The sequence below is a fragment of the Microtus pennsylvanicus genome, chromosome 1, assembly GCF_037038515.1.
Source record: "Microtus pennsylvanicus isolate mMicPen1 chromosome 1, mMicPen1.hap1, whole genome shotgun sequence".
Taxonomy (NCBI): Eukaryota; Metazoa; Chordata; class Mammalia; order Rodentia; family Cricetidae; genus Microtus; species Microtus pennsylvanicus.
In genome coordinates, this window is record NC_134579.1 from 85,316,619 (window position 1) to 85,342,914 (window position 26,296).

At 45.0% G+C, this 26,296-nt stretch overlaps 1 protein-coding gene across 6 annotated transcripts in view; it reads right to left on the reverse strand.

Annotated features, from left to right (window-relative positions):
* Fry (FRY microtubule binding protein) overlaps positions 1-26,296 on the reverse strand; it is a 392,348-nt gene that overhangs the window by 192,691 nt on the left and 173,361 nt on the right. For 5 of the 6 annotated variants that reach the window (XM_075971622.1, XM_075971632.1, XM_075971584.1 and 2 more), the window contains one exon: positions 10,560-10,759. In XM_075971622.1, coding sequence (XP_075827737.1) covers positions 10,560-10,679 — 120 coding nt within the window. In that variant the 5' untranslated portion in view covers positions 10,680-10,759. Of the gene's footprint in view, positions 1-10,559; positions 10,760-24,864; positions 25,016-26,296 lie in introns of those variants that run through there. The other variant, XM_075971603.1, reaches the window with a different exon arrangement.

Here is a 26,296-nt window from a genome sequence, read left to right on the forward strand (position 1 = left end):
CTCGAATTTTGCATGCAAATGGATGGAAATAGATAACACTGTCCTGAAATCTCAAGGTCCAAATCAGGAGCAGAAGGAGAGGAAGCACGAGCAAGGAACTCAGGACCGCGAGGGGTGTACCCACACACTGAGACAATGGGGATGTTCTATCGGGAACTCACCAAGGCCAGCTGGCCTGGGTCTGAAAAAGCATGGGATAAATTTGGACTAGCTGAACATAGTGGACAGTGAGGAAGAATGGGAACTCAAGAACAATCGCAGTGGGTTTTTGATCCTACTGCACGTACTGGCTTTGGGGGAGCCTAGACAGTTTGGATGCTCACCTTAGGAGACCTGGATAGAGGTGGGCGGTCCTTAGGCTTCCCACAGGTCAGGGAACCCTGATTGCTCTTCGAGCAGATGAGGGAGGGGGACTTGATCGGGGGAGGGGAGGGAAATGGGAGGCGGTGGCGGGGAGGAGGCAGAAATCCTCAATAAATAAATAAATTAAAAAAAAAAAAGAAAACACTGTCCTGAGTGAGGTAACCCAGACCCAAAAAGATGAACATGGGATGTACTCACTCATAATTGTTTTCTAGCCATAAATAAAGGTCACGGAGTCTATAATTGGTGAACCTAAAGAAGCTAAATAAGAAGGTGAACCCAAGGAAAAACATATAGTTATCCTCTTGGCTATGGGAAGTAGACAAAATTGCCGGGGAGAGAATTGGGATCTTGGGGGTGGGGTTGGATGGGGGTAAGGGGAGAAGGGGAGAGAAAAGTGAGAAGGGGAGGATGGGGGAAACTTGGGGAAACAGGATGATTGGGATAAAGGAAGGTTGGATAGGGGAGCACGGAAGCACAATTCTTAGTTAAGGGAGCCACCTTAGGGTTGGCAAGAGACTTGAACCTAGAGTGGCTCCCAGGAGCCCAAGGTGATGTCCCCAGTTAGTTCCTTGGGCAGCTGAGGATAGGGAACCTGAAATGACCCTACCCTATAGCAATACTGACGAATATCTTGCATATCACCATAGAACCTTTATCTGGTGATGGATGGAGATAGAGACAGAGACCCACACTGGAGCACTGGACTGAGCTCCCAAGGTCCCAATGTGGAGCGGAAGGAGGGAGAACATGAGCAAGGAAGTCAGGACCACGAGGGGTGCACCCACCCACTGAGACAGTGGGGCAGATCTATTGGGAGCTCACCAAGGCCAGCTGGACTGTGACTGAAAAACCATGGGATAAAACCGAACTCTCTGAACATGGTGAACAATGAGGGCTGATGAGAAGCCAAGGACAATGGCACCGGGTTTTGATCCTACTTCATGTTCTGGTTTTGTGGGAGCCTAGCCAGTTTGGATGTTCACCTTCCTAGACATGGACTGAGGGGGGAGGACCTTGGACTTTCCACAGGGCAGGGAACCCTGACTGCTCTTTGGACTGGAGAGGGAGGGGGAGAGGAGTAGGGGCAGGGGGAGAAGGGTGGGAGGAGGGGGAGGGAAATGGGAGGCTGGGAGGAGGTGGAAACTTTTTTTTCCTTTTCTCAATAAAAAATTTAAAAAAAAATGTGCAAAAAATGATTTTAAAGACTTAATGATCTCAACAAAATGTGTAATTAAGAAATAAAAAAACACACAATGCTTTCATATGATCTCTTACTTGTATTAAAAACCATGCTTCTGTTAGTTCTCAAAAGAAGTATGAACGACAAAGGCACAGTTGAAAAGGGGAAATCAAAAAGTTTTTAACACCGACATTCCGTCTCATCCCAGGCAGCATGGTTGTCATCAAGAAGAGAAACAACTGTCGGCAAGGACGCTTCTGGGAATAGGAACCCCATCCACTGGAAAGTAGAGTATCTGCAGCGGAAAAACAGCGCAGGGATTCTTCAAAAGCTAAAAATAGAATTAGCATGGGATTTATGTATCTCCCAGGTAGACACTTGGAGAAATCTAGGTCAACGTACAGCAGAGACACCCACACATGAGCTGATTGTGGCACTATTTACAGGAGCCAAGGGACGGACCCCGATTAGGCATAGTGATAGATGAAGGTGAAGAGAACCGGGTAGATACACACAGTGGAGTCTCAGTGTTTACATCAGTTTGAAAGATGCATGGAGGCGTGTTACACGTACAAAGGCAGATGGAGCTGGAGAGCACCATTGCATATGCCTGCTCCCGTATGCAGAAATGCAGAATCTAGATCACACACACACACGCACACACACACACACACACACACACACACACACACACACACGCATGCGCGCGGTATGAAAGCAGAGGGGGAACATTTTGAGAAGAGGAAGAGGACCAGTGGGAGGTGGGCAAAGGCAGGGGAGGGGGGTGTAGGGAATATGATCCAAGCATCTTATCTTATGCATATGGAAGCAATATGATAAAGTTCATTTGTTCCAGGAGGAGAAAGGGATTACTGTGGATGGTTAAGTGAGGCATGTGAGCAAGAAGAACTAGGAAATAACTTGAGGAATAATGTCTACCACGTTTTATATACTCAAACAGAGGAAACTTTGATAATCTCTCATGGCATCTCTGGGTACAATGACTCAGTGAGGGAAGGAGCCTGCCACCAAGCCTGCTGCCCTGAGTGAGTTTGATCTCCAAGACCCACGAGGTGGGAAGAGAAAATTGACCCCCATTAGTCCTTTCTGACCTCTACATGTGTCCTATCAAACACACACACGCAGAGAGAGAGAGAGAGAGAGAGAGAGAGAGAGAGAGAGAGAGAGAGAGAGAGAGAGAGAGAGTAGATACCTTCTGAGGGTCAGAATCACTTTTCTTTGGGAGGAATGTCCACTGGTAATTGCCTGTCCCCCAGCGTATGACTCCCGCACCCCTGCATATACAGGCAACACTAATTCAACCTAGCAAGTTATTTGAAAAGGACACAAAGTTGAGAGGGAGACGTGTTGGGAGGGGTCATGGTAGAAGGTGAAGAGGGAGTGGGGTGGACACAATAAACATACACGACACACACGTCTGAAAATATCAAAGAATAAATAAAATATTAAAATAAGTAGAGTATAGCCTTACTCACGGAGGAACGAATACTACTAAATTGGAGTACAAAGCCCTTTGATTTTTCCCTATTTCAAGATACTTCTCACATGGTTTTTCTGCTGTCAAATGGACTATAGTGGGGCATTATTTTTTTTCCTCTGGTGAAAAGTCTTCCTTAGGAGCCACAAAAGAAATGCTTATTCACCTGCGTGATTCCAAGCATACTCACAAGCAGGAAACCAAACTTGGGGTTTATCCACTCACAGAGAAAAGGGACCCTGCATGCCGGGCGATGGTGGCGCACGCCTTTAATCCCAGCACTCGGGAGGCAGAGGCAGGTGGATCTCTGTGAGTTCGAGACCAGCCTGGTCTACAGAGCTAGTTTCAGGACAGGCTCCAAAGCCACAAAGAAACCCTGTCTCGAAAAAAAAAAAAAGGGACCCTGCAGCTCGTCTGTGAGAACATCTCAGTCAGCTGGGAGTGGAGCCCAGGGAATCCTTCCTCAGTTATTACCTCACCTTTAATGACTGGCAAAGCTCCGGTTCTGAGCTACGGTGAGTCTACAGATGTCTCGGCACAACTTGAGAGACGATAAGGAAAAAAAGGGACAAGCCTGCGGTGCCTCACTACCAGCAGCTGGCTCAAAAGTTACTGGTTTAACTATACTTAGAAAAATAAGCTGCTTCCTTGTCAAGCATGGCATGAATATTCCCCATGTGAGCGGCCATCCTGCGGTCTCCATTTTGAGCAGTGTGACTCTGACTTTTATCACTATACTCGACAGGGAGCTCAATCTAGATTGTCCTCGGTGCGTTTTCATCAGGTATGCTGAAGCTACGGTGGCCTCAGATTACAGAGGGCTTTGGCTACAAAGAAGGGACGCAGATTTGCTGAAGGTCGTGTCCTGCAGTTTACACAGCTCCTGCCAACAAACACATGCTGTTTGCTTAGCTGGGCAAGATTGGCAGGAATCATGGTGCAGGAAGATTCCCCTCTTTCAGGCTTGGCCATCCTGACACGTACCAGGGTGAGGTTCATAAGTCTTTAAATATCACCGAATACAACAGGCTGCGTGAGGAGCTGGCATGGAAAGAGCCAAACTTAGTTAGAAGTAGTAATTCTGCCTCTTGGGGCAGAAGGGTTTCCTAACTCACAAACTCCTTGGATATTTAAGAAGGGCTCCAGGTGAAAGGATATGATCTTCATGATGTTTCTGATATCTGGAAGTTTGAGGGTAACACAGGCCATTTAAAGGTGAAATGTAAAACAATGTCTAACCACACCATCTCTGTCATCACCTGAGGACAGTTAAACTGATCTACAGAACTATTGTTTGGCCAATTGACTGATACTTTTTTGATTGATTGATTTTTAAAGATTTGTTTTTATTTTACATGTATAGATTTTTGTCTGCATGCATGTACGTGCACCACGTGCATGCAGTGCCTGTGAAGGCCAGAAGAGGGCGTCGTATTCCCTGGGACTGGAGTTAAGATGGTCGTGAGCCAACACGTGGGCACTGGGAATGGAAGCTAGGTCTTCTAGAAGGTTAGCCAGTGCTTTTAGCTGCTGAATCATCTCTCCAGCCCTGATTAGTTGATTTATTTTGGGGCTGAGGATGCTGGGATTGAACCTAGGGCCCTGTACACACTAGGCAAGTAGTCTACCATTGAGCTAGATCCCTAGCCAAAATTGAAAAAGATCTATCATGAGTATAAACAGCAAACATCCTAACATAGGTGCCAGTTCTTTGAAGGTCTCTGAAAACCATCACTGTTGGGACCACTTCATAGCCTGGTTACACTGCTGTGGTCCTCACAGTTCACATACGAGGTGGTTTGAATGAGAAATGCCCTGCCCTTCACCCAACCCCAGGTTCATGTGTTTGAGCACTTGGTCCCCGGTAGGTGGTGCCATTTTAGAAGGTTTTGGAACCTTTAGGAGGTGGAGCCTTGCTGGAGGAAGTGCATCACTGTGGGCGGGCTTTGGCAGTTTATGGCTCCACCCCATTTCCAGTTCCCTCTTTCAGCTTCATGTCTGTGGTTGAAGATCTGATCTGTCAGGCCCCTCTGCCTGCTGCTACACTTCCTCCGTCATTGTGGAATCTCTCACGTGTGACTAAACTCTTCCTTAAGTTGCTTCTCTTTAAAGATGTGCACTCGCAAATAAAAATCATCTAAGATAACATCTGTGCGAACCTTAAGTACTGTGTTGGAAACGCAGTGAGAGGGTGGTGTTGTTGCCTTCTGTGGAGAACTTTCATTTGTTGGTCTCCATCATCTCCCCAAACATAAGTACTCAGAGGGCCCTAAATGAGTTGATTGGAAAAAGTTCCAGCTATACCATGTATCATGGCCAAGTTCAGGGGGAAGAATCGGGCCCGAAGTGGGCAGCCAACTGCTTGCTCAAGCCTCCATTCTGCTTGAGTACACACCAAGAAAGACGGGTGTCCAAGAAGTTGGAGTTGTTTGGCCCTAGTGCCCCGATTTCAGCTATGGAGAGGGGGACAGGCTGAGCACCGCGTGTGTGCACAAGTACCCCAGGCTTTCCACATGTCACTGTGACCCCTCTGTCACCTGGGGAATCAGGCACTGACACTCCTCCTGCAAACAGGGGAAGGAAGAGGCTGACCGATGTGGGAGTCCCCTCTGCATGCTGTGAATATGTTTTATTACCATTGGTTAATAAAGAAGCTGCTTTGGTTTATGGCAGGGCAGAATATAGCAAGGCAGGAAATCCAAGCAGAGACAAAGAAGGAAAGAAGGTGGAGTCAGGCAGACGCCATGTAGCTGCCCAAGAAGCAAGAGGTAACAAACCATGAGCCTTTTGGTAAAATATAAACTGATAGAAATGGGTTAATTTAAGATGTAAGAGTTAGTTAATAAGAATCCTGAGCTAATAGGTCAAATGGTGTTGTAATTAATCCAGTTTTTGTGTGATTATTCGGGTCAGGGTGGCCAGGAAATGCAAGCGCAGTCACTGCTAACACCTGGCATTGCCCAGGACCACACACCTAGAGAGGTGGAATCAGGATTCAAATCATAATCAGTTTGCTTAAAATAACTATATCTTTATATCCACTCATATCATTTATAGCTTTGTCTCCTGAATTTGGAAAAGCTGAAGAGACCCGTTTTTAAATGGAGTTTATTGAGAAAGTCATAGCCCATGACTTCAGTGACAGACTTGTAAATTGTGCGAGTAGACACTCTGTGGCTGAGATCATCTACTGACGAAGTGGGCAGGACAGTGTCTTTATCAATGAATAATGAGGCATCCTCAGATGCCCCAAGGCAGTAGACTAAGAGTCAATGTCTTTTCTGTTCAACTTATTGTAGAACACTCGTCTATGAAGTAAGAAGGATAGAGAAAGGCCGCTAATTATCAGTGTGGAGGTGAGCAACATGGCCTTCAAAATACATAATTCCCACAAAGGTACTCCTCTTTTGATACTCTGTTAAATCTTTAGTTACTTATTTCTTGGCATAGTCATTCACTCATAAAACATTTACTAGGGATGAAGGGGTGGTTCCGTGGTTAAGAGCACTGGTTGCTCTTCCACAGAACCTAGGTTCAGTTTCCAGTGTCTACATAGTGGTTCACAACTACCTGTAACTCCAGCTCCAGGGGATCTGATGCCCTCCTCTGGCCTCTGAAGGCACCGAGCACATGCATGTGGTACGCAAGCATGCATGCAGGTGAAATAGTCATACACACAAAATAAAAATAAATAAATCTTTAAAAACAAAACATTAACGATCTACTCTATGCACAGCATTAAAAACTGGGGATGTCGGGAGAGAGGGGAGGGCAGAGAGAAGATGGAGAAGACACAGGGACACAGGTGTTGTCTCTCTGTAGGTTCCTGGGGCTTTTGTGCCTGTGAAAATAGTGTATGCTATGGTCTGATCTGTACACACACAAACAAAAGCTCCACAAAGTAGCGCACACTCTTAAAGCTATAACATTTTCTATTCTACTCCACGGGATTACTCTAATTCAGTGAAGACAAAACCTCACCCAAGAGGATAATAAGGTGGTTCTAATGAAGCATGCATGTGCCTGCATGTGAAGCTGAGAGTTCCAGGGCATTCAGTATTCACAGATGCATGGTGGCAGGCAAGAAATGGGCTTATACAGGTGCACGGCAGAAGTAAGGATAGGGCAAAATCAAGGGACAGAAAAATAAAAAAGATGAGAGAGGCAAAGGTGTGCTTAGGCAGACAGGATCGGAGAGGAGAGTCGGTGACATTGCTGTCACTTTCCTGTTCACTACCCTGCTCTGGGCACTCATGCTTGGACACACAGAGGTCTACTCCTACTTTCATAAGCATGGGAAACAAAGCAGGAATTCCACAGATCGTCAAAGCAGAAATGTGGACAAAGAGGACCACAGCTCTCCTGTGCAATATCTGGAAACATTGAGTGGAATACATGCATTTTTAAAAATCAGAAATGAGTTGACAAGACAGACCAAGGACAAGGAAGGAGATGGCATCATGGCTGCCCATGGGAGGGCTCTTTGTCTCATTATCCCAGAAGCATTTTGGCTGTCTACATGAAGATAAAGAGAGCTTTGGGTCTCCAGTGGGGGGATACTGGGAAAATAAGACCTTACAGAAACTCTGCTCTGCAATGAAGACACTCTGTCTTTTGCAAACATTGTCAGGTACAATCACAGACACAGGCCTTTGAGAGCTGGTGTCACAGCACAGTCATTTACGGGAGGACAGAAAACACGTGCTTCAGATGACAGAGTGCATAAAAGAGACTCGTGAATGTAAGGGAGGAACAAAATACAGTAAAACCCCAGAAACCGTTAAATAGACACTAAAAGGGAAATAAACAGAACTTCTGGGGATTAAGAATATAATTGCTAAAGTTAAAATTCTGCATAGGAGGTTTAAGCAACATATCAGACAAAGCCCAAGAGAACACGAATAAATTGAAATATAGGTCTGAGGAAATTACTCAGGATGCATTAGAGATGAAGTGTGAGCAATGATAGAAGAACAGTAAAAAGATACATAATATAATATAATGCATTGAGAAATATTGGCCAGGAAGTGATGATACACACCTTTAATCCCAGTACTTGGGAGCAGAGGTAGTTTGAGGCCAGTCTGGTCTACAGAGTGAGTTCCTGGACAGCCAGGGCTACACAGGGAAACCCTGACTTGTGGGGGGACATCAGATAATGTGTATTAGGATTGGGTGAAGAGGATAAAAGGCTATACTCATATAAAGAGTGGTCAAGAATTCCCCAGACTTGATGAATGAATGAATGATATGAGTCTGAATTCAAAGAGCAGAATCTTGAGCACAAAATTATATTCACATGCGAACACAGAGTAGTTAAAGTTCAGAGCTCCAAGGGCAAGGAGAATAAAAAGTAAACAATCTACAAAGAAAAAAATCAAAAAGACTTTTTAACAGGAACCAGAGGCAACTGAGTAAAGTAGAGCTTCAAAGTTCACATCTAAAAGTCCAGAGGACAAAGGAGTCCACCCAGAATTCTATACCCAGCTGAACTATCACCCATGAGTGAGTGGGGACGATGACACTGAGCTGAGTAAGGGTGAGTGCTTCCTCTGACTTTTGTGTTTTGAGATAAAAATATAAAAATGACATAGATGACCTCACTTAGCTTGCTTAGTACACAAGAAAGACAAAACAAGGATAACAGTAAATGAGAATGAAGATGATTAAATGTCCCCATGAAGTATCAAAAAATAGGATAAAATTATTGACATTTTTTATAAATATTAATGACTCTGACTTGAGCATCTTTTGGGTACAAATAGAAACATTGCTGAGCAAGTGAAAGATGCTTATACAGATATCAGTGAAGAAGAAAACAAATTTGATTTCTGTGGGATATTTTTTTTTCTTCCATCTTGCTTCCTCCACTTACAATAGCTCTTTGGGTACTGAAAAGTCATATATGAACTTTCATGTGCCGCGGCAAAGGCTTTATTGCCCACCATCTATTGAACTGTTATGGTGATAGCAGCTCGCTCTCTCGCGAGTTATCAGAATTAGCTTTCTTCCTGCTCTTTGTCCTGCAAGTTTCTCTCTTCTCCCTAAGTCTTTAGATAGACTTCTACGCCCTGCCTTTCGTCCATTAGTCTGTATTTGAAATAGAAGTGACACCAGATTGTTTAAAGTATTAGATACAGCTGGGCATGATGGTGCAAGCCTGTAATCCCAGTACTTGAGGGGAGATGGAGGCATGAATTCAAGACAGGCTTGCCATAAACCCAGTCTGAAACCCTGTCTCAAAATGACAACAAAACCCCAAAGAGTGTAAAAGAGCAAACACACAAACAAAGCACAAAACAAAACCAAACCCATGTTAACTGGTAAATAATCTTCCTTCGGATTTACAGAACTAAGATATCTAGTGATCTTCAAATGTGCTGAGGGCTTAGCTTAGTCTGTAGCTCTATGTATCAGCAAGCATGGATGCTCCTGTGAGGTTTAGCCTGAAGAAAAAGAATACTTCTGTTTGGAAAAAAATAGGAAATAGCTCCCAGGTGATTGAGTATCTACACACAGCTTAGAGTAAAAACAAAATGTGTGCTCTAGAAGACCCTGCCCAGCATGTAGACACGTTACCCATAGTGCTTTGCTTTCCCCAGTCACCAGCTCTTGACTTTTCTGAGTTCTTCCAGACATAGTTTTGAGGATGCTAACTCCTTTGTCACCTCAAGATGCTTGTTTTTGAGCAAACATGAGTCCTTCCCCCAGCTCTCTTCTGGGCTTAACGCATGCTTGGGCAGGGGTCTCATAGAAGTATGTAGTTTTGAGAGTCTTATCTTCAATGATAAGACCCCCAAATAGAGGTTCACAGTGTCCCCAAAACGGATCTATCTATCTATCTATCTATCTATCTATCTATCTATCTATCTATCTATCATCTATCTATCTATCTATCTATCTATCTATCTATCTATCTATCTATCTATCTATCTTCTATCATCTATCTATCTAACGAGCTGTCTTTCTATCTATATCTAAAACACGCATATGTTTTCGACTATATAGAAATCAAGCTGGACAAGTCATGGAGAGTGAGCCAGTAAACAGCACTCCTCCATGGCCTCTGCATCAGTTCCTGTCTCCAGGTTCCTGCCTTTAGCTCCTGCTATGACTTCTGCTGCTGCTGGACTGTGAGCCGTCAGATGAAATAAATCCTTGCCTTCCCAAGTTGCTTTCGGTCACGGCGCCTGGAAACCAAACCAAGACACCAGTGTTTGCTTGTCATGTATGTGTATCCTCCCGAGTTCTTTAAACTCATCTTTGGGTGACTATAACACCCCTACAGTGTAAGTACTCATGGGCAGTTGGTATGATTCGGTATTGTCTAGGGACCTGCTATCTGTTCACTGTATGCAGTTACAGCTTCCTGGCGTTTTTTTGTTTGTTTGCTTGTTTTTTTTTTTAATCTGAGCTTGATTGGGTGAACAGACCTGGGACCTATGGATCTAAAGAGTACCAGTCATGTCCAGAGCAGAGAAAAATTTAAGAGGTCCTCTAACACTCCATGCTCACCAGAGGCTCCGCCATGATGATCCGAATCTTGCGCTCTGCCTGAGAGGTGAAGTTGACAAACAAGCTCTTGAGGACGTACTCTCCTGGCTTGCTGTCTGGGTCTACGTTGATGGGCAACATGGTCGGGGGTCCTTTTTCCCTGTGTGTCCCGGAAGCAGGTGGAACTGGAGGCTTGATGTAACCGTTGCCGACCGGAGAAGCTGAAAAACAGGTTGACTTTTACTGGATGAAAAGAAAGTCATAAATATTCATATGGTGTATGTTAATAAACCATAATTGTAAGACTATGAATCATAAAAAGGTCAGGCTTCAAAGCATAGCCTGGCCTTACTCTCTAGAAATGGTGCTGGAATTTAAGTACTCTGGTTATATATGTTTTTTTATTACAATCAAATAATCATCTCAAAAGTCCTGTTAACCACATGGACATAGCTGATAAATTCTACAACATTTAGGATGTTTGGGGCTTCTTTCTTAATGACCTAAGCAAGTGGTTTAAAGAGAATTGAAAAAGTGGTTTCTTCTCTAGGTTTTTTTTTAATGGTAAACTCCCTGTCTTCTACATTTCATAGTCAAAGAAATTCTTGGGTCATTGCTTCCACAAGTTTCTATGAACCAATTATCAAACACTCAGCTGGCTGCTGCTTTCCAAAGGGATGCATGTCTACAAAGACAAGGTTTTAGAAGCTCACGCCTGCAATCCTAGCACTTGGGAGGCTGAGGTGGGAGGGTTTCTGTGAGTTCAAGGACAGTTGGTCTACATTAAGCGCTTGTCTCAGGAAAGGGGAAGGAGCTCCCACCTGCCTTTCTGCATACATCTCTCAAGCCTCATCCGAGAAACTTCTACTTACAGAAGATGATGATTAGCACAGAGACCCAAAACTGAGCCCCAAGCCCCGCCCCACCCCCAAGACTCAGGGATCATGGCAGAAGAGAAGGCAGAGGGGTGTAGGAGCCAAAGGCGGCGGGTGACGACAAGGAAACAGTGTCTTCAGGACGCAGCTGGGCAGTAGTAGCACGTGTAATTCACACGGGTTGTAACAGCATGCACGAGCAGTGTGCAAGCCCAAACCAGACCAAACCCCCGCGCCGAGAGGGAGCTGCCAAGGGTCCATTGTCTTTAAGAGTACGGTCCACCGTGCTCCAGCGAAGACCATCTATCCGAGAAGATTTGGGGCAGCACAAACTGGTCTTGAGGGTTTTTTTTTTGCTTTGGGAGGATATGGAGTTGGGTGGACAGGGAAGTGGGGTCTGGGAAGAGTTAGAGGAGCAAATATGATCTAAATATACGGTAAGAAACTTGGAGTTGTCAAAGTTCTATTATCCAAGGGGGAGAGAGGTTCTCCCAATGACGCCCAAGGTGTAAACTGAGTTTTTCATTCTCACCACCACTTGACCAAATTGCAACGCCTGTTTTGAGTTCTACAAGATGTGCAGAATGCTATTTGCACTTATCCCAAAGCAGAGGCAGTCATCAGGGCTCCTGGGAGGGGGTGGGGGGCTGGGAGGGTGGTCAGTGATCTTCATTCAGAACACAACTTAATGGAAAAGAGTTTTAACCAGATAGTTGCTGAAAATTATTTTAGTTATAAGTGCAAATGTCCCCTCCCCCGCAAGACAGGGTTTCTCTGTGTAGCCCAGCTGTCCTGAAACTCGCTCTGTAGCCCAGGTTGGCCTCGAACTCAGAGATCCTCCTGCTTTGCTTCCTGAGTGCGGGGATTAAGCGCCACCACGGCCTAGCAAACAAAGTTTCTAATTCTCCCCACCTCCCCGCAATTTCTTTTGTTTGTTTTACTTTGCTTTCCTTTTTTTTTTTTGAAAGAGTCTCACTCTATAGTCCAGACTGGCCTCAAACTCAAGGCACTCCTCTTGCCTCAGACTCTCAAATGCTAGGATTACATCTATCTGTAATCATGACTGTCTAGGAGATCTGTGAGTTTCTAAGAGAGGGGGAAAATTTCTTGCATCTGCCTACTGATCAGGTGTCAACTTCCCCATGAAAAGCATCAAGAGAGGTGAAATAGAGATATTAGGAATGAAGAAGGTGAGGCAGAGGTGAAACATGGCCTTTAAAGGGTACAAATAGTTTTGGGTGCAGGCATTAGGGAAAGGAGAAATCTCAGCTCGCCAAGGATGCTCATTCTACAGATGACCATTCCAAGGCAGCTGACAGAGGTCAGTATTGTTCACGCCTGGCTGGTCTCTGATGCTCTTGGCAAATGGGCGCCTTGTGGAAGTAGGGCACTGCCCAACTGCAGTTCAGAGGGACATCCTATCTGCACTATCTTCCTACTGTATCAAGGTCACCATGCTTCAGAGACCAGAGACCTGAACGTCAATCAAAAACCTTCATTTGGAAACAACGCTGTATTCTCTCTGGTGTCCCACAGGGCTGAATGCATTTAGAGAAGCCAGCAGTAACTGAGTTGATGTAAAAGACAATCACAAGATCCTGGGACCAAACGCATCATGATAGGGAGGGGACGATCAGGACAGTGACACTGGCACACCTCTGGCCAAGTCACAGATGACCTGGGCACCAGAACACCTCTCACACAGTCCTTCTGCTTACAAGTCGGATGTACCTATTTACGGTTGTTTTTAAAAGGGTATCCACCTGTGCATCTAATCTGATGCCTATGAAGTACAGACTCCACTGCATGATCAAGCCAACCACCCCAGAGTCAACACACAGAGAGAATGCAAGGAGAGTCCCCTCTTGGGCTGTGTGAGTTCACACACCTCGTCTTGAGAGGTGGGGACACGGGAAAGGTCATACACAGGTGAGGAACCTTGAGCCAAATTCATTCCAATGTTTCAGAAAGCCCTCTTTATGCTAACATCATGAATTTCCTACAAGCACTAGCCTCTGTTGATACTATTTTCTGGACGAAGCTTGACAGGGCAGTTTTTAGTTACAATGCTCCCGTGGGTGACTATGTATTTGAGAATCAGGAAATTAGCACACCCTGGTCATCAAAACTGATGCCAACTCCCAGTATAAGCCTGGTGGTACAGGAGTGTAATCCCAACCCTTAGGAAGTAGAAGCATGAAGAACAGACGTTTGAGGCTAGCCTGGTCTGCAGAATACCCCATTTCAAACAACAAACAAACGAACCAAACCAAAAATACCCCCAATAATAACAACATAAAGACCACCTCTATTTAATCATTACCATAGATAAAATCATCAGACTCTCCCATTTGCTTGCTCTTCATCTCTATATTACTAATTTCATTTGTCCAAAAAGGAAGAGGAAAAGTGACAAAAAAATGATGTTGATTTTCTAAGTTTACTACAGTCTTCTCTTCTTTCATCTCCTCTCTCTTTTGGCTTTTTGAGACGCCATCTCTAGCCAGGGTAGCCACAAGTCCTTCATATAGCTGAACTCCTAATTGTCCTGCCTACATCAGCAACATTTCCAGGACCGATGCAAACACCCCTTACAATCAGAAACTCAGCTACTGTCTTACAGTGATGCCGGGAAGAAGGTAAAGGCAGCCTTGGTGATCCCCGTGAGACCCCCGAAGCTGAGAGCACCCTGGCATGGCAGGAAAACAGCTGTGTCCTCAGTTGAACTTTTCCTTACGTGAAGTCTGCTTCTCATTTGAGACAGCCTCTCCTCACCCCTGGCTCACTCACTTTCCGCCAGTGTGTACTCAGTGGGCACCTAGGTTCCTGCTCTAGAGATTGGAAACATGTTGGCAAGGAGGGCCAATGGGTCTTCCTTGTTGTACCTCCTATTCTGGGGCAAAACACGTTCATGCACACACAGAGAGACACATACATGCACACAGGCCCAGACAGACACACAGTGTCAGATGGTGAGTTCGAAGCGGAAAGGGTACTGAAGCTAAGCCCCGGCTACCAGAAGCTTCTTCCCAGGTTTGGCGAGAGACAGTCTGAGACAGCTGGCTGGCACTCAGACCTGTCGGACAAGGATGGAAGCCATGCGTGTTTGTGTGTGTGTCTAAGAAAAGTCCAGACCCTCTTGGCCACCGGGACGCTCTTCCAGTCCATCCCTTTGGTCTGCCCCCTATCTGGGCATCTGTTTGGGTGGATACTGGGTCTCTAGCAGTCGGTGATAGGCAGGAGTCACGTGGTCAACAAGTTTATGGTCCTCAGTTCATGAAGCACGCACCTCTGAAGAGAGCCATTCTCCTGGTTTGCCCTCCAGCGCAGGCAGAGCACACAGCCATCTTTTCGGAAAACCGGGTGCTGTTTGTAAATGCTCCCCTTCCAGAAGAAATACTGAGGGTCTGAAATAAAATTCCTGTCCTCCCCCCTACCCCAGACCCCATATCCCCAACATGATAGGTAGCAACCAACCCTCTGAAGTAGGTCCACTTCTTAGAAAAGGTGGGCTAATTAAGCCAACTGCTTTCTAGAGACCAGTGGCCTTATTTCTCAACTAAGGAGTCAATATGTTAGGAGTTTGGAAGGAAAGTCTTCCTTCTGTTGGTTCTCAGTACTTTGTTCAACCTCATGTGCCAGGGATAAACTGTTGTAACAAGTCGGCATCGTTCTTTAGAAATAGACAGTTCTCAATCCCAGGTCCCTCTGTTCCCTGAGATTCACGTTGTTTAGCAGTGCAGGAGCATTACATAACATATAAGGACGCTGCAGCTGCCGTGAGAACTTGCCATACCAAGTAAGAGCGGTAATAAGTTGTCTACTAATGTATTTACGATGCTGCTTAGGACACGGAAAGTTGAAAGGTACTGCGGCTTCTCAGAACAACCAGAAACTCTGGGAGTCAGAGAAAGTAAATGGGTGAGAAGGAAAAAATACCCGTCTATACACAACAGCGAAGAGTTGTGTTTAGAGTAGCTCTCACCACCTGTGGTGGTGGCGCACATCTTTAATCCCGGCACTTAGGAGGCAGAGGCAAGCTGATCTCTGTGAGTTTGAAGCCAGCTTTTGCTTTTCTGTTTTGAAAAAAAAAGCCAACCAACCAACCAAAGAACAATTCTGAAGAATAATACTAAGAAAATGACAGTGTTGGGAACAAGAAAATCAATTTGTTGAGCATCAGCAAAAGGTCGCTGTACAAATATCAGGATATTGGGGGTTGGCTAGCAAGATGGCTTAGAGATTGAGAACACTGACTGTCCCGGCAGACGTCCCAGCTTTGATTCCCAACACTTACAGAATGAATACATTCCTCTACTCTCTGAGTTTTCCGGCCGTTTTCAAATTGTGTTCCTTAATGCTTAAATGCTTATGGGTCCACAAACATCCCTTGAATAACAGGAATTCTTCCTCCTCCTCCTCCTCCTCCTCCTCCTCCTCCTCCTTCTTTTGGTTTTTCAATATAGGGTTTATTTGTGTAGCCCTGGCTTTTCTGGAACGTACTCTGTAGACCAGGCTAGCCTCGATCTCAGAGATCTCCATGCCTCTGCCTTCCAAAGCGTCCCACATCACTTAGCCTTTTATTTTCTTAGAGATTTAAAACAATTTTTATTTTAGTGTGGTATAATTAAATGTAATTATATTATATTTAATATAACCTTTCTCTTTCTTCTCTTTTCAAAACAATTTTAAATTTATTTTTATGTATGGATGTGCGTGTGTGTGTGTGTGTGTGTGTGTGTGTGTGTGTTTGCAGGTACATCGGGAGGCAGGAAGAGGGTGTTGGATTCCCTAGAACTGGTGTTATAGACAGTTGTGAGTCACCATGTAGGGGCTGGGAACTTAAGCCAGGTCCTCTGCGAGAGCAGCCAATGCTCTTATCTTCTGAGCCATCTTTCCAGCCCACAGTTTCTTTATCTAGTCCCAGTCTCTACCATTCTATTCATGATTAACAGTCGTGGTTCTCACCCTGTCTTTTAATGCCAGCCAGTATCATCAGGCCAAACCCTAAAGTTCCAGATAGTCTGTTGTGTTGTCAGCTATGACAATTGCTTGCAGAAGTTAAGGTCCGAAGTGGGGTGTGGTGCTGCATGCTGATACCTCCAGGGCTTGGGAGACCCAGGCGAGAGGATCACAGGCTTGCTACTACTTCTCTATACACACGGGCGTGCACACACACGCATACACACATATGTGCGCACATGCACACACGTATGCACACACATGTTCACACATACACACACACATACACACATCCCTAACACAGACAGAGGTATTAACATCTAGATTTTGATAATAACTGTACACAACCACCTGCTGATCATCGAATTATCATATATCTCCAGTCCCCAAGGGGCAGTGTGTGGGGGAACCATGTTCACACTCCAGAGGACCTTGAACTCATCACACTCATGGGCTAAGCTTAGCCACACCCACAGACACCAGAGCCAATCATTGGAAAACAAATAAGAGGTGGCCCTGGTAAGATCCCAACCCCCAGACCAGCTGAATCCTGAAAAGCCTCAGTAATGCCTGCTGCTTATGCTGGAGGTGGATAAAGCGAATCTGCTTATGTGGATTCTGCTCCTGCATGAGCAGGGGTTGGACTTCAGCAGATAATACAATTAAAAACTGAGAGCTTTGGAGGATGAGGTTTCTTACCGACCTACACAGTCAGGCAAGGCCTATACAGCCTCATACGTCTGCAGGCCTGGAGACCCTTCTGCCAGGCTTGTATAACCGTCTGAAGCACAGCACGCTGAGAACTGGGCACTGAGGACCCGGGGAGCATCCGATACCTGACTAATGACATACCTCCGAAATGTGACTACTGACCGTAGGCTCCCTAGATACACTGATGACACACGCTGCTCCGCTTCCTTCCATCTGCCGCCTTACAAAACCATTTCTGTCTCCGGTGACTCCGAGAGCAGGGGAGAGAGAGAAGCCGTTCAGCCAAAGAAAGTCTGTGTCAAGCCAGGGCCCCGTCCTCTTTTCTCTGTCATCTGGTATCTTATCTTAGAAAAAAATGACCGCCACAGCCCAGTGGGTTCTCGTTCTAACTGCCTGTCATCCGCTAAGATGTAATTACACAGACTTCCCCCTGATTTTCAAAGTAGGCACTGTCACCAGAGCCTGAAAGAATGTTTGCCAAGACCTGCCAGCAAAGGAAGATGAGGTTACAGTGACATTTCAAGGTCCCTTCCAGCTCTAAGGAGATCAAATAACGAACAAGAGGCGGATAATCCTGATTTTCAACTTTCTCTCCACGACAGCTGACAAAAGGCTCCATTCACGTGTCCTCTCCTCATTCGTTCCCTTTGCCCCTACCTCAGGGTCTCATAGCCTTGGCTAGTCTCAGAGCCCAGGCTGGCCTTGAACTCCTGATTCTCTCTCCTCCACCTCAAGTGCTAGGGCTGCAAGTGCACGTCACGACACTTGGCTTTTACCTGCGATTCTTCAGGAGACTGGACAAGATTGTGCTGGAGAGGTAGGGACTGGAGAGGTGGCTCAGTCATAAGAGCACCGACTGCTCTGGCTGAGGACCTGGGTTCGATTCCCAGTACCCACATGGCAGCTCACAATCACCTGTAACTCCAGTTCCTAGGGGTCCAATGACCCCATCTGGTCCCCATGGACACTGCAAACATATGGTGCACAGACCCATATGCAGGCAAAGCACTCCCCCATATGTATGTGTGTGTGTGTGTGTGTGTGTGTGTGTGTGTTAGCATACGTGTGTGTGTGTGTGTGTGAGTGTTAAAAGGGTTACTTTTTTAAAACTTCCATCATCAAGCCTTGGTAATTAGCCCTTACCTTCTGATGAATTAACATGAGCTAATGAAGATCTATACCGAATTCTCTCTACAGACAAAAGCTTTGCAAACATCCCAGCCTTCCCAGGTACACCTTCATTCCTATTCTGCTGCCAGCCACCTTTCAGTAAAGACAAGAAACTCCTCACGGTGTGGACAGCCACAGCAGGAAGCCTGGTATTCCTGGCTGTAACCTCAAGACTCATTTTTAATATTTAACACTTAAAACACACACACACACACAGACATCATGGGTTGAGTGTCTGTGGTCCACACACCCTGTGCTGTCTCTGCCCTGGGCTACCAGGAGGCAGACAGTATGGAATAGTGGGTGCCTGGCCCAGTTCGGAGGGGACGGGTAAGGTTCTGATACATTTGCATGGAGAATGATTCCTTAGGCAGAGGGGGGAACAGCCTTAAAGCATGTGCGGAATCTGCTGAGCATCTTCCTTCCCTGAATCTCCATATCCTCTTCCCACAGAGCATCCCTGTATATGCTTGGGCTTTGTTGTCAACCAGTGGCTGGAGCATCCTTAAGAACAGGGATGCCTTGTCTTTATCATAAGCACTGAGCGAGGTGCCTGGCTGAAAAATCGCAGTTCTTTTGTATTTGTTGATTTGACTTCATCCTATCTCACAATATGGAATTTGTGTGGATGAGATCAACAGAGTGTATGGACTAATTTAAACCTTTAACTTGTAGAAAACGGAAGTATTTTTCCCATTAGAATTAGATCTTGAGTGGCAAGCCAATGAACGTGGACTTGATTTAGAGGGCAAACAGGAACCAATAGATCCCAGGGCAAATGGTGCTGCATAGGGCCAGGTAAAAATAAAAATAAATAAATAAATAAACAAGCAAACAAAGAAAAAGAAAGAAAGAAAGAAAGAACGAACGAACGAACGAACAATTTGGAGCAACAACACACATGAAAAGATGATGCTACAGTGAAGAAAAATAATAAAGATAGGAACGAGGTGGTACCTGCCGGAATCTATATCTTATATCAATGGATTTAAATCCTGCCATGTTGCCTTTGCTTCAGATAGAGAATATACAAGCTATTCTTCTGGCACAATGGCACAGTGATCGAGGTGCTTAAGAAGTGTGTTTAAATGACTGCCTCACAGCCCTTTCTTAACACTCACTGCCTCGGCAGGACATCCGTCAGAATTCTTGAAAACTGTTGGCTATGTAGCCCAGAAAGGATGGTGTGGTCTTCAGTCTCTGAGTCACAGGACAGGGAGGATGACATTATAGGAAAGAGGGAATTATGGATCTTATCCTGCCTCTGCTTTCATCAAGACAGAGAAGCATTATAGAGAACAGCCATCCACCAGGATGCGGGCCTGAGTCTGGAGCCATCAATGAAGAAGTGGAGATCCTACAGACTTAGCTCATTCTATGTGTGCACCAGTCTCTCGGAGTTAACAAATCACGAAACTCAGGAGGCTCACGGGACACTCACGGTTATGTAACAACCAAGTGGGTGTGGATTTTGTCTAAATCTTGGTTCAACCAAGCTAAGTGTTCAAAACACACTTTGATGATGCGGAAATATGGACTGTAGAACGTGTGTTGAGGGTAATCTTGTTCGATATAATCACAGCATTATGGGTAGCTGAGAGGACAGCTCTGTTTTCTAGGACGGACACTTACTATAGGGCTTTAGAGAAATGATGCTTACATTCGATTCGAAATACCTCAGTAAAGAAAACCAAAGCCCTAAGGAAACCTACGTGACTAAATCGTTTGTTTGTTTGTTTGAGACAGGTTATTGCTATTAGCTCAGAGGACTGTGGAACTCTCTGTGTAGCCCAGGCTATCTCGGAACTGACTGTAGTTCAGGCTCATACTAAATTTATAATCCCCCTGCCTCACTAAGCCTGCTAAATGCTGATATTACATGTACACACCTTATGTCCCGCTCCTGTGGTTTCCCTTTGTTTATTCTGTTTCAGTTTGTTTTACTTGTAAACTGTCTTATTATGTTTAAACAAATCTAAAAGGAGAGATAATTGTATAATATGCCATATGACTTATTTTTTAAAAAGTGTCCGATGTTTTATAGTAGCAATAACTGAGGGGTTCTACATGAGAACTTTAGTCTGAACCAACTGCTAAGTAAAAAACTGGACCCCGGAATCTTGATCCGTGTACACAGGCTCACTAAAGGTTCAGCTCCTCTGCCACGCTGTATGACCCATGCTGCACTGAGCAGTGCGGTCTCAGAGCAACCACACAGACATGACACACGCACAGGTATTCTTTGCCACACTCATGGTCCAATTTGATTTCCTTACACAATTTTTTTTGTATATGAATACTAGCAAGGTGATTCACAAATTCATTCAATGGCAGGTTGTCATTAAGGCCCCGGTGTGCACAAGGCACTCCGAGAAGCTCTGCAGAGCTAACAAAGGTAGATTTTAAAAGACAGGTTCAAAGATGTAAACGTTTCTACACGTTTACAAGGATGTTTGCTACAGGACCACACAGTAAGGCTGAACCACCAAGGCAAGAGCACATGAATTCAGCAGGTCATTCATCCACTCAAGTGTTCATTTAGTCAGTCAACCAATGTTTGTTTCCCGAGGGCCACTAGGCTCCATATCGTGCCCTATCCACTGGGGAGCAAGCCAGGCATGGCCCTCGCTCTCACATCACCCACAGGCATCCCACATCAGGACACAGAGATATACGGCTACACAAAGCCAAGTGACTGAGACAAGGGGGACATGCCTCTGGCACTGGGGGTTGCTATTGCTGGCTTCCCTGAGCTAGTGATGCAGATACTGAGAACCAGGAATAACTGGTGATAGACACCATGAGGGGGCTTCTGGGTGAGAAGAGGGGAGCCTGGAGGCTACAGGAATTACCCAGTGAGGGAAGGAGAAGCCTGGCTTCTCCAAGCTCTCGTCTAGTTTCACAAGAGGCCATTCTCGACAGCCACCTTGACGCTCCCTCCTGCTACCTCTGCATCACCCTTCCCGCTGCCTCCTGATGCACGAAGTTTATTTTTTTCTGTCTTCCTAACTATGCATCAGTGCCACAGGGGTGAGAAATTCATTCTATTCCCTTTGTAGTCCCACTGTGTGGCAAAGTCTGAGGCTTGATACTCAGAACTAGACGGATATTCGGTGCCGTAACTGCTACGGAAGCACGAAGAAGTACAAGGTCATGAATTATCTCCAGCTTGGACAGCCTCCATTCAACCTTGCAAGGTTCCCTTCAAGACCATTAGGGGAGCTATTTCTGCAGCCACACAATATTTTTCCATAGCAAACACCAGCATTCCCGGGAGGAGAATGTTGCATGCATACAACATACAGCTTGTAATTGTAACCGAGAAAACAATTTGTGCTGTATTAGGGATATTAGGGATGTCTGAGAATACAATTTGTGCTGTATTAGGGATGTCTGACCTACTGGCTCTTTAAAGTCACGTTTGTCAGAGTGCAGAAGTGGCCCATTACAAGATACAGCGCCACTGTCATGTATAAATCATTTTAAATTTGATGAAACAGAATAGAGAATATAAGAGAGTACTAGGTAGCGTTATGCATGCTTTCAGTCTCTGGCTGGGGCACACAGGTGTTCTGGGTCTGCGTGGAATGTGTTTCTTGCTGTGGGGGATGGTCTAAAAGACTCCAGCTACTGAGGGATCAGAGCCATTTACAGACAGTTATCTGAGGTCTACCAGGATGACAAAAGACAGAAGGTATTTTTGGAAATATCTACTAGACACATAAATCAAGCTTCAAGGACAAGAGAAGAATAATTGGTGGTATATTATACAGACAATATATCAGCAGCTGCTGCTCTTTGACAAACAAAAGGCTGCAGTTGAAAGTCATGGTAGTGGCTGTATTAATATAATGTGTGCTATTGAAGTATATACCTGCACACAGGTACAACACACAACGTGCATGGGCAGATTATATTATGTAAGTACACCTATGCAAGCAATAGTATGTACATGCAAGTGTCTAGGAGAAATGTGCATGTACATTACACTATGCATATAACAAAAACTACATTCCAAACATCCATAGCTTGTGATGGGTTTCCAGTGCATTCGATGTAGTGGCAGCTCAACAAACTGGACTGCGGAGATGCCTAGGGGTTAGAACATTGGCTGTTCTTGCAGAAAACTAAGGTTTGGTTCCAGGCACCCACATGGCAGATCACAACTGTCTGTAACTCCAGTTCCAGGGGATTCATTGCCCCTCATTATGGGCTGGTTAGTGTTTTATTTTTTATCAACATTGAAATATTTAAAAGAAATTTGATTCAGATGACCTTTTTTCCTCTTTGGTGCTGAACACATGTGGCATACATTTAGACATGTAGGCAAAACATTCATATACATAAAATAAAAAGAAACAAATCCTTTAAAATATTTTAGGTTCCACTAATTTTTTTATGTGCCTAATTGTAAGATTCAATGTAGCCTGCTAGACATATATAATATAAGATGGTGCTAAATCTATCAAGCCACTGAATTGAATTTGTTGACACTGAGCCCTTCTAAAAGTAGATTTTATATATTATAATCAAGAAAGACAACTGAGCTGGGCCTGGTGACACACGCACATATAAAACCAACAATACAAAGGCTGAGGGAGGAAGCTAGAGAGTTGGAGGCCAAAATGGGCTACATAGTGAGATTCTGCCCTAAAACAAAATAAAATGTTGAGCATGTTTGGAATCTTAGAACTGGGGACATTGAGGCAGGAGGATTGCTATGAGTTTGAGGTCAGTCTGGGCTACACAGTATTAGGCTAGCATGGGCTATAGTGTGAAACCTTAATCTCAAAAAACCAGAACTAAAAACAAAGCCAAACAAAAAACAAAAAGCAGAAAAAGAGAGAAAGGAAGGAAGGAAGGAAGGAAGGAAGGAAGAAAGAAAGAAAGAAAGAAAGAAAGAAAGAAGGAAAGGAGCAAGGGAGGGAGAGAGGGAGGAAAGAAGAGGAGAGAGAGAAGCAAGGCAAGGAAGGGGGGGATGAGCAAAGAAGAGAGAAGCCAGGGAGACTGTGGGGAAAACTACACGGCTAAAACAAGAGGGTCCACAGCACCTCTCCACCAACCCAGGAAACCACAAGCACTTCCCATGAGCCTTGTCATGAAGTAGTGTTTTTGTGTTTTTATTAAATACCCGAAACTGTAGGGGTTCTCCCTTAACCTATGTGCTTATCACACATTGACAAAACTTTCAGAGGGAAAACTTCCCGAACCCGTACTATGTAGACCACAAGATGAAGAGGTCAAATAACGACGAAGGGGAACTTTATTCCAAGATAGGGGAAAGCTATCGTATCCAGGTATCTGACAGCGCCATCATAGATGGGACTGCAGAATAATTATCAAGTCATTCCGTCTCCCGAATCTTTAACAAATGATCTTTAATAAACAAACCACTCCCCCTCTGTTAGTGCCATGTGCTAAGATTTCCCACGTATAAATTGGTGTTTCCTATCATCATGAGAAAGTCAGACAACATCCACTATGCATGTAATTAACTCTGCCACACAACTTTTGTCTCAGTAATCTTCTGGAGCCGTTATGTGGTATTTAAAAGTACAGTCTAGGGAGCCTAGAAGATGGCTCATCAACTCAAAGTGCCTGACGCTAAGCCTCACGAGCCAAGTTCAATATTTGGAATCCACATGGTAGAAAGAAAGAATTAGCCCAAGTATTACCTTGTGACTTCTACACCCTGAGAAGCTTACGTGCATGTGTGCACATACACATACACACAAAACAAAACAAAATAATAAATGTACTTTTTAAAGAAAGGCTACCGGAGTTGGAGGGATGGCTCAGAGGTTAAAAACACTGGCTGTTCTTTCGAGGACCCAGGTTCGGTTCCCAGCACACACGGTGGCTCACACCCATCTATCTGTAACCCCAGTGATCTGATGTCCTCTTCTGACTTCCTCTGGCACCAAGCATGCGTGTGGTGCACACACATGCAGACCAAACATTCATACATATAAAATAAAAATAAATAGATTTCCCTTTAAATCCAAGATTGGGAGAACATGCCTGATCAATGAAAGGCAGCGGCATGCGGTCTAGACCCATTCAGTGCTGACCAGCACAAACCTGATTTTAAATTCAGCAACAAAGAAAGAGAAGCATTGTCTTAAGTGTCAGAGAAGCTAAGTCAGCAGCACAGAAAAAGCACTAAATTTAGGACCCTTTCTGTATGTAGAGCAAAACTAGGGGATTTACACAAATATTTAGAATATAGCAAGATAAAACCCCACGTCTCCTGAAATAATCAAATTCTGTAGCATCAACAATTTTCCAAATCCTTACAAGTTGCTTCTCTGGCTCAGCCATTTTCCAGCACAGACACCAAAACCCTCTGGTGAAGTTCGTGTGCATGGAAACATTCCATCACATCCATGAAGGTAGATGAAAGTAGAGCTCCAACCCCTGAGATGTTCCAGTCCCAAGCAGAAGGCCAACCGGGCCTTGTTCCTGTCCAGACATTCGCATCACAAGTCAGACCCTGTGTCTAGAGGAACAGGCTGCCCTCCCCGCTCCCCTGACACAAAGAGGACATTCCTCCGTCTCTCAGTCTGAAAACTGCTTACCAGTCCACGAGACAACCCCTTCAAACCTACCCAGGCCTTTGATGAGGCTGATCACACAGGATCTTCTCCAACAAGCCGTTGTAATCTCCATGGGCCTGAAGGGGAACCCACACAGTCCAGACACCGGCAACGCAGTCTAGGTTTCAAAGGCAAAAAGCCTAAGGATGGCTTCCATGGTCCCACCGCTACCAGCTAGCATAAGGTCCAAGGTGTATTTTTAGCCAGGTGAGAAAAACCTACAGTAGAAGACAAACTAAAACAGGCCTTCCATCCAGGGCGGGCTGATCATGCCAGCTGCACAGGGCGACAGTGACTATAACTCACAGACTGCCTGTCTGTCTATATTTATCCACGAGAACATACTATACTGACAGATTAGGGAAGCCGCTCCGGGCACTCCAGGAACATGAGCCTGGCCCATGGTGTGTCATAACAGTCTACGCAAACCAAATACGCGTGCCATCCCGCAGCGTCCATTGGCAGAGCCTGTGTCTCCGTGCTGGATAAATCTAAGGGCAAAGATAAGACGTGGTGGGTGATAAACGGTTGCTTTGGGAACCAGGGCTTCCAGACTCCAAGCACAAACAGCTTTAAACAGCTTCTATTCGGCCAGACAAAACTCAAAGTGGAGAATTCCTACTGGAAGCCAAGAGTCTGAAGAGAAACCACACACCCCAAAGAAAAAACAGAACACTGGACACCTGTTGATTATAACTCATAAATCTGAAAAGCGATTGGGTAAAAATTTGATGATAATAATAAAAAGAAGCTAGTAATTGCGGATATTAAGTGTGCTGCCTCCTTAGCACAGGCTAAGGAGGGAAGGAGATGATTGATCCTTCTCTTTTGCTTTTGAGACAGGGACCCCCCTATGTAGCCTTGGCTGTTGTGGAACTCACTATGTAGACCAGGCTGAATTTGAACCCACAGAGATCGGCAGGCCTGAGCCTCTTGAGTGCTGGGATTAAAGGCGTGTGCCACCATCTCCCGGCTGTACGAATGGATCTTGCAATAGCATTATTCTCTCAGAAGAATTCTGTGAGGTCAATGAACATCTTCTCCAGCACAGACACAGCTGTGAAGAGCCGGAAACCCAAGTCATTTTCTATTCTTGACTGGGACTAATTGAATGTTTTTCTTCAGTAATGGAGGCTGGAATTACAAAGCAGCATGGGAGGAGAGGTGCCGGAGGAACCGACACATTCCCCTGGGAGGGGAAGAATGTCCAATTACCAAAATGAACACTTACAGTGATCCCGGAGAGGCCAACGGCAGCAAAGATGCCCCCATGCCCTCCCTCCCACCCCCAGCCTGCACATTTGGGACTTAGAGTATATTTTTACAGTGCTGGCTGTGATAACAATGTGGCAGCCATGATACTTGAATAAAGAATCCAAAACCAATGCTAAGACAACAATGTAACCACTTTCACTAACTTGACTTGCGTTCAACTCCTCTGCTT